This window comes from Haliotis cracherodii, unplaced genomic scaffold, assembly GCF_022045235.1.
Source record: "Haliotis cracherodii isolate W230 unplaced genomic scaffold, xgHalCrac1.p SCAF_3, whole genome shotgun sequence".
NCBI lineage: Eukaryota > Metazoa > Mollusca > Gastropoda > Lepetellida > Haliotidae > Haliotis > Haliotis cracherodii.
In genome coordinates, this window is record NW_027266286.1 from 14,523,223 (window position 1) to 14,536,913 (window position 13,691).

General features: G+C 39.9%; 1 protein-coding gene across 5 annotated transcripts in view; it reads right to left on the reverse strand.

Moving 5' to 3' along the window:
• LOC139473744 (glutamate [NMDA] receptor subunit 1-like) overlaps nt 1-13,691 on the reverse strand; it is a 37,338-nt gene that overhangs the window by 16,699 nt on the left and 6,948 nt on the right. For all 5 annotated transcript variants that reach the window (XM_071256474.1, XM_071256476.1, XM_071256475.1 and 2 more), the window contains exons 2-16: nt 11,978-12,424; nt 11,423-11,599; nt 10,874-10,974; nt 8,945-9,057; nt 7,960-8,131; nt 7,606-7,753; nt 7,068-7,163; nt 6,096-6,213; nt 5,703-5,827; nt 4,743-4,907; nt 4,090-4,324; nt 3,575-3,723; nt 3,229-3,386; nt 1,301-1,473; nt 383-490 (exon numbers count right to left, since the gene is read on the reverse strand). In XM_071256474.1, coding sequence (XP_071112575.1) covers nt 383-490; nt 1,301-1,473; nt 3,229-3,386; nt 3,575-3,723; nt 4,090-4,324; nt 4,743-4,907; nt 5,703-5,827; nt 6,096-6,213; nt 7,068-7,163; nt 7,606-7,753; nt 7,960-8,131; nt 8,945-9,057; nt 10,874-10,974; nt 11,423-11,599; nt 11,978-12,349 — 2,410 coding nt within the window. In that variant the 5' untranslated portion in view covers nt 12,350-12,424. The remainder of the gene's footprint in view (nt 1-382; nt 491-1,300; nt 1,474-3,228; nt 3,387-3,574; nt 3,724-4,089; nt 4,325-4,742; nt 4,908-5,702; nt 5,828-6,095; nt 6,214-7,067; nt 7,164-7,605; nt 7,754-7,959; nt 8,132-8,944; nt 9,058-10,873; nt 10,975-11,422; nt 11,600-11,977; nt 12,425-13,691) is intronic.

Here is a 13,691-nt window from a genome sequence, read left to right on the forward strand (position 1 = left end):
TTAGATTTCAAAGCATACATGAAATAATGCAGTGAACAGTGATTTAGTAGAATGTCAAAAGTAGCCTTATTTACAAGATGTCATTTTCAGTAATCTTGCTTTGCCTAAAATGACTGGGAATGATATAACAGAACAGAGCATTTCCCACAGATTTCAAAACTGTGAAGTGTTTGACTGTGCAAAATGTATTTTTAGTTTTAATCAACTTCAAAGTGAGGGTACGTCCCTGGGCATCCAGGGGGTTAAACCAGCGCAAACCTCTCTTGCATACGACCCATAACCTCTGCCACCTCATCATCTTCACCACCACCACCATCAATATCCTCATCACCAGCCCCAATACCATCGTCTTTATCCCCGCATGTTTCTCCAGGACACCTACCGGCCATGTTGGTGAGTCCGAGTGTGGCTGGGGCCGAGTCTCTCTGCGGACAGGCCGAAGTACTCTCTGCCAGGATCCACTCGTTGTCCAGCTCCTCCATAAACCCACCTGTGTACAGACAGGTCCACTCTCATACACATGCTACATAGGAATACAATTAACAGGCCTGCTAGCATCTGACATGATAGATGACAATATACCGTAGTTAATGCTAAGGAGGTATGCAGGCAAGCATGTATTCCTAAATGTACCTATTTATACAGTCACCACTCAACAAAAAGTGTTAGAATTTAACTGTTAAACCAAACACTTTGTTTAACATATTATAGCTTCAAGATCTTTTTGTCCATCACTAGTTTTAACATAATCTGACAAAGTCCTAGATATCCCTAGCAATGGCAAATACGAGTCGTGGATAAATATATTCAACTATCAAAAGGCCCCTGTTCACCACTAGGCCTAGCTATGTGCCAAGTGTGGTGAAGAAATATTGTAAACTTTTCAAGGACTACCATGATTTTAAGTCTCAGTCAATGTTGTTGCCACGGAAACTAAAAAAAATAATTTTTAAACAAATCTATTATAAGGTACCAGTTCACCACTAGACCTATCTATGTACCAAGTTGGTGAAGAAAAATTGTACAGTTTTCAACATCTGCACAGGAAACAAGCACTACTGCTGTTTTCAGTCCAATTAGAAAATCCTAAACTATCATACGGCACCAGTTCACCACTAGACCTATCTATGTACCAAGTTTGGTGAAGCAATATTGTACAGTTTCAAAGATCTGCTTCGGATTGAAATCTTGCACGCATGGACAGTGTCCATATTAATACACCCCCGTAATATGTTTGGCTTGGGATAACAAGTCCTACTGGTAATAGGCACTAGGCTGTCCACTTAAAGTTGTTACTTACGTTCGTGCAAAGTAAGAATAGCAAGTGAGACTTCATGTGTCCATGGACTATTTTTCCGCAGTCCGATGCCAAGACCTGAACGTCCAAACAGTTCCCCGGCCGTGACGAGGTCGCAGTCCCGGGCAGCCTCGTACTCCAAGCGTGGCGAGTCCCAGATGAAGGCCTGGAGGTCTCTGTCAACACAGGCACACACCATCAGGACACATACACACGTGCAGACACTATCAGGAAGCTTTGAAGGATAAACGTGTTTGCAAATCCGAAAAACAATAATAGCAAAATCAAACTACCGTATTCGACGTAATAAGCACCCAGGGCGCTCTCAAAATTAGAATATCATTTTGGTGGAAAAAAAGTTGAGTTGAAAGATAAATTATGTGGTTTATGCTGACAGCCTGAATTGTTTATGTACGACATATATATATTTCCCAAATTTAATTGCCCATAATTAAGTGTGCATATAACGCACGAGTATGTATTATACGTGAATAAATAAGTCTTGTGTACATTAATCAATCGGAAGGGGTGCAAATTGGGATTCTTCACTAGCCAATATATTAGCAAATATCGCCGTGGGCGTTTATTAGAGCGGGGTGCTTATAACATCGAATACGGTAATATATATTCTGATTAATGCATTAATGAAGCAGCATTACAGTTGATGCTATGTTGACTCTTTATTGCAGCTAAGACTATTGAACCTGTAACAGCAGTTTGCATGATAGATTTACTGGGCAACTAGATGTACCCATAATCAACAATTAGTAGCTTAACTTTATACCTAGAAGAAAAGTCTTAAAAATTTCCAAGGAAACACACGAAATGAAAGAAATGATATGAAAAGATAATAGTTGAGCATGTGGTTATTGTACATGTAGAGTTCATGCAAAACTATTCATCAGTTTGAGAGTTATGGCTTGGAAACAAAGCCCAAAAAGATAACAAAATTAAATTTCAAAACATTTAAAAATAGCAAAGGCACCAGTTAAGCTAATGAGAAATGCATATGCCATGTTTTGTTGAAAATTGTAGAAAGGTTTTCAAATTATGCCCCAGAAACAAACTTTCCTCATTTGAGTCTCAGTTGAATTGTTTTCCACAGAACAATAACAAAATAATATATAGAACAAATTCAAGGAAGCAAATTGCACCAGTTAAGCAGATGAGCAATGCATATCCCAAGTTTTTTTGCAACATTGAACAGTGTCCAAGTAATGGCTCGGAATAGGATTGGAACGCCGATGCCAACAGGAACCAAGCCAAAATCAACGTTCCTCCCTTTGGTCAACACAGGCACACACAATGAGGAAACACATGCACACACAATAAGGAAACACAGGCACACACAATGAGGAAACACAGGCACACACAATGAGGCAACACAGGCACACACAATGAGGAAACACAGGCACACACAATGAGGTAACACAGGCACACAGAATGAGGCAACACAGGCACACACAATGAGGTAACACAGGCACACACAATGAGGTAACACAGGCACACACAATGAGGCAACACAAGCACACACAATGAGGAAACACAGGCACACACAATGAGGTAACACAGGCACACACAATGAGGCAACACAGGCACACACAATGAGGTAACACAGGCACACACAATGAGGCAACACAGGCACACACAATGAGGAAACACAGGCACACACAATCAGGAAACACAGGCACACACCATCAGGAAACACAGGCACACACCATCAGGAAACACAGGCACACACCATCAGGAAACACAGGCACACACCATCAGGAAACACAGGCACACACCATCAGGAAACAAACAAATGCATAATAATAGGAACAACTCATTTGTCAATCGTCCGTATGAATAACATTTCTTACACACATTTGACACATGTACCTAAGTAATGAAATCTGGACAGAATATATCTCTACTGCGACAATCCCCACCCGTTTCTGACATCATCAATGGCCTCCTTGGCAGTAGCGTAGTTGATGTTCTCCATGGTACGGTACATCGTTGACAGCTCCACCTGACGCTTGAAATACATCTCCACAGCACTGCCCTTCACCGTCGCATACCGGAAATTCTCATTCGGATTTCTCAACTAAAATGAAATAAAGACAAATATTACCATATTGTACATATATTTTCTGTTGTGCAGGAATTTTCTGTCCTATCATTGTTCTCAGATAGGATGCAGATATACTAACTTAGACATTATGAAAAGCTAGGCAATATCTTGTACAAACTTGACAAAAGAAATAATTATTTTTCGTCCTCTCTTATATTTACCCTGGGGTCATCGATGCCGGAGATGGAGGCCTCTGGTCTGTCCAACACCAGGAAGGCAGCCAGGTTGGCAGTGTAGGAGGCCACAATGATCATAGCAAAACCTGCCCACACCATGCCCAGCACACGAGCACTGAAACTCCGGGGAGTACCTGGTGTAAAGGAGGAAATGGTTACCAGCAAATGAAAAGAACAAGGCTTTTTCTATTATATTTACAAATATTTCTTTCTTATTAGTGGTATGTCTGCAGGATAGCACTATAAAACTGGCATAAGTCTGGACTAGTACAAGCAACCAACAGGCACACACATGCATGTATATCGTTGTATAAGTGCAATAATCTAGAACAGGATGTAAAACCCCATTTCACCCACCTCTAACTATGTATAACACAACATGGTTTTGATAAGGTCCCCAACACTTCAAAGCAAGGTTTCTTTGTAACAAATGCAAAGAAAACTGTAGCTGATACAATGACTACTATTACTACATTGATCCCTGAGTTGAATCCACTTGCCTTCCCCGATGCCAGAGTTGAGCAGGACTCCCCAGGCAAACCACATGGCACTGGACAGATTGAGGGCATCCTCCTCCGTGTCATCACTCTTGGCCAACTTGAAGCGGCCGAATGGACTGAACCTGTCCAGCAGATACAACACCAGCGCCACCACATGGACCGACAGACCCACCAGGATCCACAGAGTATCTTGGAAGGGCTGGAGGAAGGAGGCCAGACTGGAGTCCTTCTGGGTCTGGAACAGTACAAGATAGTCTCAGCCAGAGGTCAGCTTTTGGTATGCAGTCAGACACAGAGGACCAATTACTGGCTATCATATACAATCATCAGCCATAGGTTTGTTATCAAACATAAAGGACCAGTTGCTTGTTATCAAACACAATCATAAGCCATAGGCTTGTCAAATATAAAGAATCAGTTATTGGCTATAAGAGCTGTTGACAACCGATGAATTGTCACACAGGAAAAACATGATGAGTTCAATTGAGAAGGGTCAAGATTTCCTTGAACGTACATTTTATGTGGATGGCCATACACAATTTGTCAAGAAAATGGTAAGGTTTGCCCAAATTACACAATACATGCACTTTTAATGTTATAATTATCTCAGTCATAGGATTTACCACCTGAATGTTGATTTTGAGACTACTGACCTTTTTGACCAGTATAGTTAGGCCCTGGTACTTGAATGGTTTTGTGAAGTCTATGAACTTGGCCCTCTCTGGGTTGATGGTTAGTGGAGCAACAATCATGTCTGCCTCATTGTCCAGCAACTCTCCCACCATCCCGTTCCATCGCTTCACCTTAGAGCCATTGTGCTGAAACACAAGATACACGTGATCATAACATAATTGAGGTATGATGAACCACACACACCACAGGAAACACACAGATTACGACATCTGAATGATGTACAATGAACCACATACACCATGGGAAACACACAGATTACGACATCTGAATGATGTACAATGAACCACATACACCACAGGAAACAAAGAGATTACGACATCTGAATGATGTACAATGAACCACATACACCATGGGAAACAAAGAGATTACGACATCTGAATGATGTACAATGAACCACGTACACCATGGGAAACACACAGATTACGACATCTGAATGATGTACAATGAACCACATACACCACAGGAAACAAAGAGATTACGACATCTGAATGATGTACAATGAACCACATACACCACAGGAAACACAGATTACAACATTGTCTGACATACGATGAACCACATACACCACAGGAAACACAGATTACAACATTGTCTGACATACGATGAACACATACACCACAGGAAACACAGATCACAACATTGTCTGACATACGATGAACACATACACCACAGGAAACACAGATCACAACATTGTCTGACATACGATGAACACATACACCACAGGAAACACAGATCACAACATTGTCTGACATACGATGAACACATACACCACAGGAAACACAGATTACAACATTGTCTGACATACGATGAACACATACACCACAGGAAACACAGATCACAACATTGTCTGACATACGATGAACACATACACCACAGGAAACACAGATCACAACATTGTCTCACTGAAGTAGCTGTCTCACCCTTTCAAATGAGCCATAGAGTCCATCGTGACTGAGATGTATGGTGAAGGTGAAGTTGACCTGCTTGGCAATCTCCTGCAGCATGTCCATACAGTAGCCTGTGCAGCACTGGAGCTCATTCTCCCCTGCAAGACAGACACAGTGGTGAAGAGGTAACCATGCATTAACGAGAAGGGGATATAAACTCTGGTTCCACAAAAATGGCAAAATTATTAAAACAACTGAAAAAGTCTCATTTGTTTTGGATTCTTCACCATTAGGTTCGGTAAAGAAATATTTATGAGGTCTTAATATGAGGGTCCACCATAGACACACCAGTCTTTTATATGTAATACGTAAACACATGTACCTTGATATCAACATCCAAATAACACACAGACAAAAGAGTGTTACCGGTGGAGCTATTCTGTTGTGTGCAGGGGAAGACCTCTTTGTCATCATACGTTGGGCAGACACCACTAGGCAGGGGTTCCTCAACTTCCACAAATGGCATCTCAGGGATTGTCACAATCTGTCAACAAACAAGAGTCAGCCAAAGTGGGTGCAACCCAATCAGCATGTGTGTATGGGTTAGCATCCCCCTTAAGGTGGAGATGGACATCAACACTCAAGGCATCCAGCAAGAGCATTGAAATCCATAGCAACCACAGAGAAGGGGCTCCTGCTGATTTACACCACATAGGCCATATATGTGCTGCGCCTTGGGTGACGATGCAAAACCGTGAACCAAGGTTTGCTCCCCTCTCGTCCAATTTGAATCGGGTCATTTCGTAAATAACAACCTGTCGAAAGAATGGACATAACCCACCCTTGTGGTGTAACTGTGGCTAATGCCCAAATAATGCTGCTGCTATCAAAAAGAATATTTCCCATCTTCCAAACAACCTGTAAAACATTCAGCCTAGCTAGTAAACTTAGCTATTATATTCCAGTATAAAGCCTCCTTAAAACAATATTGCCCACAGAGGTGGGCTAATAAAAATCATTATTATCATCTTCTTTTTTCATTATATTTATAGTTATAGTGCTCACTAATATCAAACCTCAGCACAATCTCCTAACTGTAAGCTGCATAATCTGAATATAACATACACATATACACATCCTGATTGAGTGCATGCAATTACTAAACTCTTCTCCCATTATTTAGTTTACTTAGATACGGTGTCATAAATTGAGGGTGATACTGAGGTTATTTGTTTAGGTTGGGTTTTGAAAATATAAAGAACTGTGTCTAAATGAAGCTGGGGATTTCCTGCATCATTAATTTATAGCATTGTGGTTATGAAAAGGATCCCAGACCTAGATGGAGAATTTCATAATCTGCAAACATATTTAACTTCGATACTGAATGTTGTTACATACCGTCAAGTTCCGGGAGATCTTCTGACCCTTTGGTCTGATCTTGACGCCTCCTGGCCACGTGATCTCATGCATCATCCTCAGGGGTTCTTCAATTGGCTGAAATTAGATCCACCCATCAATACAAGAACACTGAATATGATCATGTGATCTAAATGATCAAAGCTTCAAGATACAGGGGAGATAACTCCAGATGCATTGCAGATCACTCTGCTGGTCATAATGACCATTACTTACTTAGAAGCTGCAGGTTAAAGGAAAAAAACTTATCAGTGTAAATATTGATTCATCTTAAAGGAAGCTGTTTATTATTTGCTGGCAATAAAACAACACTTTTGTTTTAGGTACACTGACTAACCAAGCATTTAATGTGAGACCATTTTTTTTAATAAAAATCTGAACTAGTGATAAAATAGTCTCCCAAAAAATCATGTAAACAAAACTAACATGAGACAATTACCCATATACCAAACAATATTTGTTAAGTGCATGTTAACTGAAAAACAGTTATATTTGTCCCAAGGAATCACTGCCTACACACCTTAATATCACCATACAGTCCCACAGCAAATGCTTTGCCATCCTGGTTAATGTTGCGTATCTCGTACGAGGGGTTCTGTCTGTCACCATGCTCATCAAAGGTCACCAAGCCTGTCTGACCATGGGTCAACTTTGTGTCTCGTAGTTTCCTAAACAATTACCGGAAAGCAACAAATCAATTTATATAGATATTTCTTTGAGATTATCTTTAGGCACACTTACCTGGATTTTAAATGTGAAGTGTAAGGTTCGCAGATTAGTAGATTAAGAGATGTCAAAAATGTAAATTTTAAACTAAATTTGTCTCCAACCCCCAAACAAGCCAAACACCTACACAACCGCTGCTGCCACATACCTCATGATCGTGGTCCCATCGCCCCAAGTCCTCATATCTTTGCAGGCAGTAGGTGGTGCTGTGATGTTTCCAGTGCGGAGTATTTCTGAGAATGCAAGTCCGACGACAGTGACACTGTCCTTGATGTGAGCCTCTTCGTCTGTTCCATTGTTGAGATACACACCAAGCAGGCCTGGAAAGACACCAACCATCACAGAATACAATTCACTCTAATTCAAGATACAAAACCTGTTCATATCATATTGGGAACAAATGTACTGACAGCATGCAAAACATGTTGAAGAAAGGAAACTTGAAAAAATCTCTAAAGATGGGGTGACACATTTATTCAAAGTCACACTTACTTTTAATACAAGTTTTTTATGCATAATCTAATGAACAAATATTTTGTCCTCCATGAAGCCTTATTTTAAACATTTTTACAGTCACTAAATAAGTTTTCAACAGCAAGATCTACAGTATTGCCCGAGGATGGAAGGAAACTTTTAACATAGACCGACTCTCTTTCCTTGCAGCATGTAAGTGAAGCAAGGAAATATTTTGAGATCTCTCTTACTTATCTTGTACTAGTAACCATCTGTTTTACACATGCTATCTTCTCAGTCAGTGGTGACAAATGCAAGTCAGGGATTTATCCAAACATGCTCAGAGGCCGATATTTTGGCCCAAAGTCTTCAACAAATGTCAGCTAACATTTGTATTTTGGTGATAACAGCACCAGTATAGGTAACAAATTTGTTTACTTAGTTTTATGCTATTGTATTGAATGTAATGTTTTTAATGTTAACATAACAGTATAAGAATTTTCTTAAAATCCCAAATTTGAACAAAATAATAATTTTACCCCAATTTGTAGACCAAAGGCACACACTTTCGATATTCCAGATAAATCCCTGCAAGTATTAGTTATCCAATGTCAAACAGAACAGGTTATAAATATTGAAACCTCTTCCTCTAGCTGCATTAAAACATCTGTTCTACATACCAACTGGGGCATTGTAGGCCTTGAAGGCCAGCTCTGTGGCGAACCAGGCATAGTCCTCTCCAGTCAGACCCAGATTCTCCGCATCTTGAAATATCAGCTCTGCATCGTCGGTCCTGTCATAGAACAGTATTCCAGTTATATCACTGTGTGTCAGCTTGATGAGGAAGGAGAGCCCTAAGCGTCTCAGACGATTACCTCTTTGGTGAACCCATGAGCTTGGATATGATCCAGACAAACTTAGAATCATAGGTTTCTTCCTTGCTCAAGAGATATAACTCTGCCCAGCAAATTGCGTCACCTCAGACGACTGGGCCATCTGTGCCCCAAATAATCATACAGACAGACAGAATTCATGTTCTTAGTTGTCAAAACTAACTTGAGCTTTTCATTTGTGTCAATGTGATGTGATAACACAAACAACCCCAAGCTTTGTTTTGTCCAAAGTTTCATATTCACATTATTAATAAAGTTCATTTCTCATTTGGGCATAAAATGGTATCATCAAAACTGGCTTTTCGCCATATCTGATCATATTCACAGATCATGAGAGTTGACTGTATGACTGTAACGCCAAGATGAAAGAGAGCTTAAACATCCAGATGAACTTACTATGAGAACACATAAATGTTAGTACAAAGTTTGCTATGTTCACAGGAGTTAAGTCCTAGGGCCAAAATACCTAGTTTGAAGCAATTTGAGGCAAATATCTGATATGAAGTCATTTAGATGAAATAAACATTACAAAGAGAAGCCAAGCCTAATTGAAGCTTTGTGACCAGAAAAGAGATAATTTCATATGATAAAGAGTAACGTTATAAAAGTACCATGATGCAGATTTTGGCTTCGACATTTTCATTAGGCCCAGACATATGCAAAACATGTGACACAATAAAACTGTTCTTCAGAAAGACAATGTGGTGTTTTGAGTTCTGAAGTAAGTCGGTGCACATGCAATTACTTTCCTGTCTGCACCCACAATGAATGAACGATAAAATGAATGAAGTGTGTTTAAAATAACCAATCAGAAACCTTATATCATTGATTGAAGGGCATTTTAACACTATGTGAATACAAAGTCTGGCTCTCATTTGTCAGTATAGTCTCAATGTAGAATGTTTCATCTCACCGAAGCATTAACAATGTGTTCTCCATGATATTTTATGCATGTAAACAATTCATGAAAAAAAACACACAAAAATCATAATTTGGGGGAGGACAAGCGTAATATAATAGTGTAATGTTAGGCTAAAAATTGTAATTTTTACAACAAAATTGTCATGGTTGGCATCTCTGACAACAGAGAAAGATGTAGTAAGTTTCTATTTACACAGCAGTCATTATTGTAGCTATTACAAAGTTACCTACAAATTTACGAATCTGAAGCAGACAAACTAGTGATGATATCTTTGGCAAACAATTCACACTGTAGGGATTGATGGCAAACAATCAACAATGATCACATTTTGCTAAATGTTAACGGTCTGACTGTTGTAAGAACATGTCAAAGAATTTGAGTTACAAAACCAGCATTGCTAAGCCATGCTTGTTGTAAGCATGGTAAGAGGCGACTGACGGGATCGGGTAGTCAGGCTCACAGACTTGGTTGATGCATGTCATCGTATCCTAAATTCGCAGATCAATGATCATGATGTCAATCACAGAGCTGTCTGGTCTGGACTCAATTTTACAGACATCCTAATATGTGTCATTAGTGGCATTAAACAACAAACAAACAAACAAACAAACAAACAAAGATATTACTTTGTGAAATGGGTCCAAGATTACACAATATGTAACCTGATGCCCATTTATGACAAGAACAGAACTAGCAGCCTACGTAACCTCAAAACCCCGTGGGGAAGAATATCAATGATATTACACTGTGTCATGCTCCACATGATTGATGATGTAGACATGGTAGATACTTACGATGCAGATAGCAGCACAACTCTGGACTGAGCCTGCATGATTCTCCACAAGTCGTTGGTGTAATTATTCTGGCCTGGGATGTACTTGACAGTCTTCTCAAGCTGGACATAGAGTAACAACTTAAATCAAAATTTGAACTTCAGTCAAGGTAATCATAAACATTACACACACATACAGCATTAACTGTTGCTTTGAGCAGGTTTTAAATCTATTCAAAGCTTATATCATGGTGCTGCTGCTGCGGCTGCTACTGATGCTGATGATGATAATTGGATATTTGTAATTTTCAATATTCTATCCGTTGAAGCATGTTCAAAGTGCTAACCATTAGTGCCACGGTCAATGGATCAGTGTGCACTTGATTTACATTCTCACCTCCATGGGGAGTATACTATGAGGGAAACACATGTTTCGAAAAAGTTCATTGTGAGCACCAGGACATTTCAACATGTCGATTGAATGCACAACCATTTTTCACATTCAATATTCATCACCATCTTAAAATATTATGTTGTATCCTAAAACACATATCATGGTAGCATGTCCTACCTTGATTTTGAGAGGTTCTGCTAGTGTCTGGAACTGGCTGAGAATGGCCCGCCCTTCTTCATCTGAGCTGTGGAGGAAGATGACCTGAGACCATTCAAAGTACTGCAGCAGGGCAATCCACACATCAGCCTGGGCGGAATAGGGCGGCACAGTCCGCAGGAAGGTTCCGTGAACGTTCTGTACAGGTAGGAAGGTATGTCAAGAAAGACCTGCATTCCAAATCTTGCCAACACATTCCAAAAGTTAACAAAATAGTGTGACTTAAACATAACAAATATATGAGGTATTTGGGAACAAAACACAATTATGTAAACACATCATTGTCTGTGTCCAGGATGAAAACTTAATTACAAGATAAAAAACTATGACAAAGTAATAACAAAATACTCCAAATCAGCTTCTTTTAACATAACCAGGATAACAGATACGAGATTCAAAGTAAAACCGTTTCAAGGGTCTTTCCATGAAAAGACAATAAGAACCTTATGAAATGCTCTAAGCCTGTGTAACCCTATATACGTAACACTGAGCTATCAAATGTTCTACAACTCTGACCGTGTCTGAGAAAGCACTGTCCCTGGCTGCAATTCCAATCACAGGTATATTGTAGAAGCCACAGGTGTAGGACACAGAGATCGGTGACTGGTCACTGGCGTTTGGATGACTGGCAATCACTGTGTATACTGTCTGCGGCAACAAACGGTCACACACATCCAATGCTGATCGAATAGGATTAACATCCATTGCAATAGACGTGGAATTGAAATAGACATCACCACCAAGTCGTAAATCATTTAAATGGTCCACTGCATTTTTAAACACTTCCTGGTTCCTCTCGGAACTCAAAGCAGCGCCGATGGTGACTGTTCGCAAAGCTAACGCTGAACCCAAGAGAGAACTTAAAAGGAATATCAGAGTTGACTTCATCTTGCTGCAAAAATAGGTTGGAAGACCGGGAAATTGGCTGTTACTGTTGCCCTTACTTCATCTGCACACCGTCACCTGCAAGAACAAATCAATACATTCACATCACAGGCCTGGTCTACGTATTGCTTTCACTGCCAACACAGCAGGCATGTGGAAACATTTCAACCTGCAATTTTAATGTCTTATTATGTAGTTGTCAAGCAGTGGTTGGAATTGGCAAACAGTTTTAATAATTGATCTTGCTTGTGGTCTTTCTTTTGAAGAAGATGATTCCTGCAATCTTATGCAAGATAATCTGGCATGTGCGTAACCTTGTTAGATCAACGTTTGGATCGGGTCGGTAATTATTATCATGGACCTTTTCTGATAGGATCCCTGCAGCTGGAGGACCAGACAATGCAAAAGATTAAAGAAAATGATAATAACTACAAAAGTTCTGAAGCTAATACAAACTTGTCCAACATGTTCAACTACCAAAACACACTGATTTCTAGTTGTACGTCAGTATAGCTGTAATTGCTAGCCAATCTCATTAAAAGTAGATCTTTCACAAAGATTCCATAGCTCTTTTCTATTTATCTGCTGTAAAAGATCTGGTTTTAATGAAACAGCATCTAATGAGTCAGACAAGTTGTTACAAAAACACTTGATTTTATGTTGGTTGGTTGGTTGCCTCACTCAGCATTATTCCTGCTATATGACGGCGGACTCTAAATAATCGAGTCTGGACCAGTAATCCAGCGATTGATATCATGAGCATCCATCTACCCAATTGGGATTGTCTTTCTGAAAGACCATGAATTAGTGTCACATAATGAATTTTATGAATGTGTGGAGCTTTGACCACGTGTTTCACTTACATCAAGACCAAAAGAATCTACGCAATCACTGATCTACAAAATTGGGATTTGAAAGACATGCATGAACCAAGTCAACAAGTCTGGACATCTGATCAGTTGCCTCTTACGACAAGCATGGGTTTCTGAAGACCTATTCTGAACCGGTCTTCACAGGGAAACTTGATTTTATGGTACGTCCTTGGGGTGTCATGAGTCAACGTAAAATATGTACCACAACACTTAATTTACACAATTTGAGCATGAAAGTCTCCATGCCCAGCTATCAAGGGGTTGTTGGTATCTACTTGTTCATGTTCAGTTTGGTTAATTGAGAGTTGTTCTTAATAGGGCTGGGATGAGTTACTAAACTCGAGAACTCGGGTCGGGTGGGTCCTGAGTAGGACCCGGGTACCTACAGGACTACCCGGACCCGTGGTTAGTCATGTGATATATTGTTAAAAGACAAAAACTCACTATAGCTCAGTGGTTACACAACAAGTCGC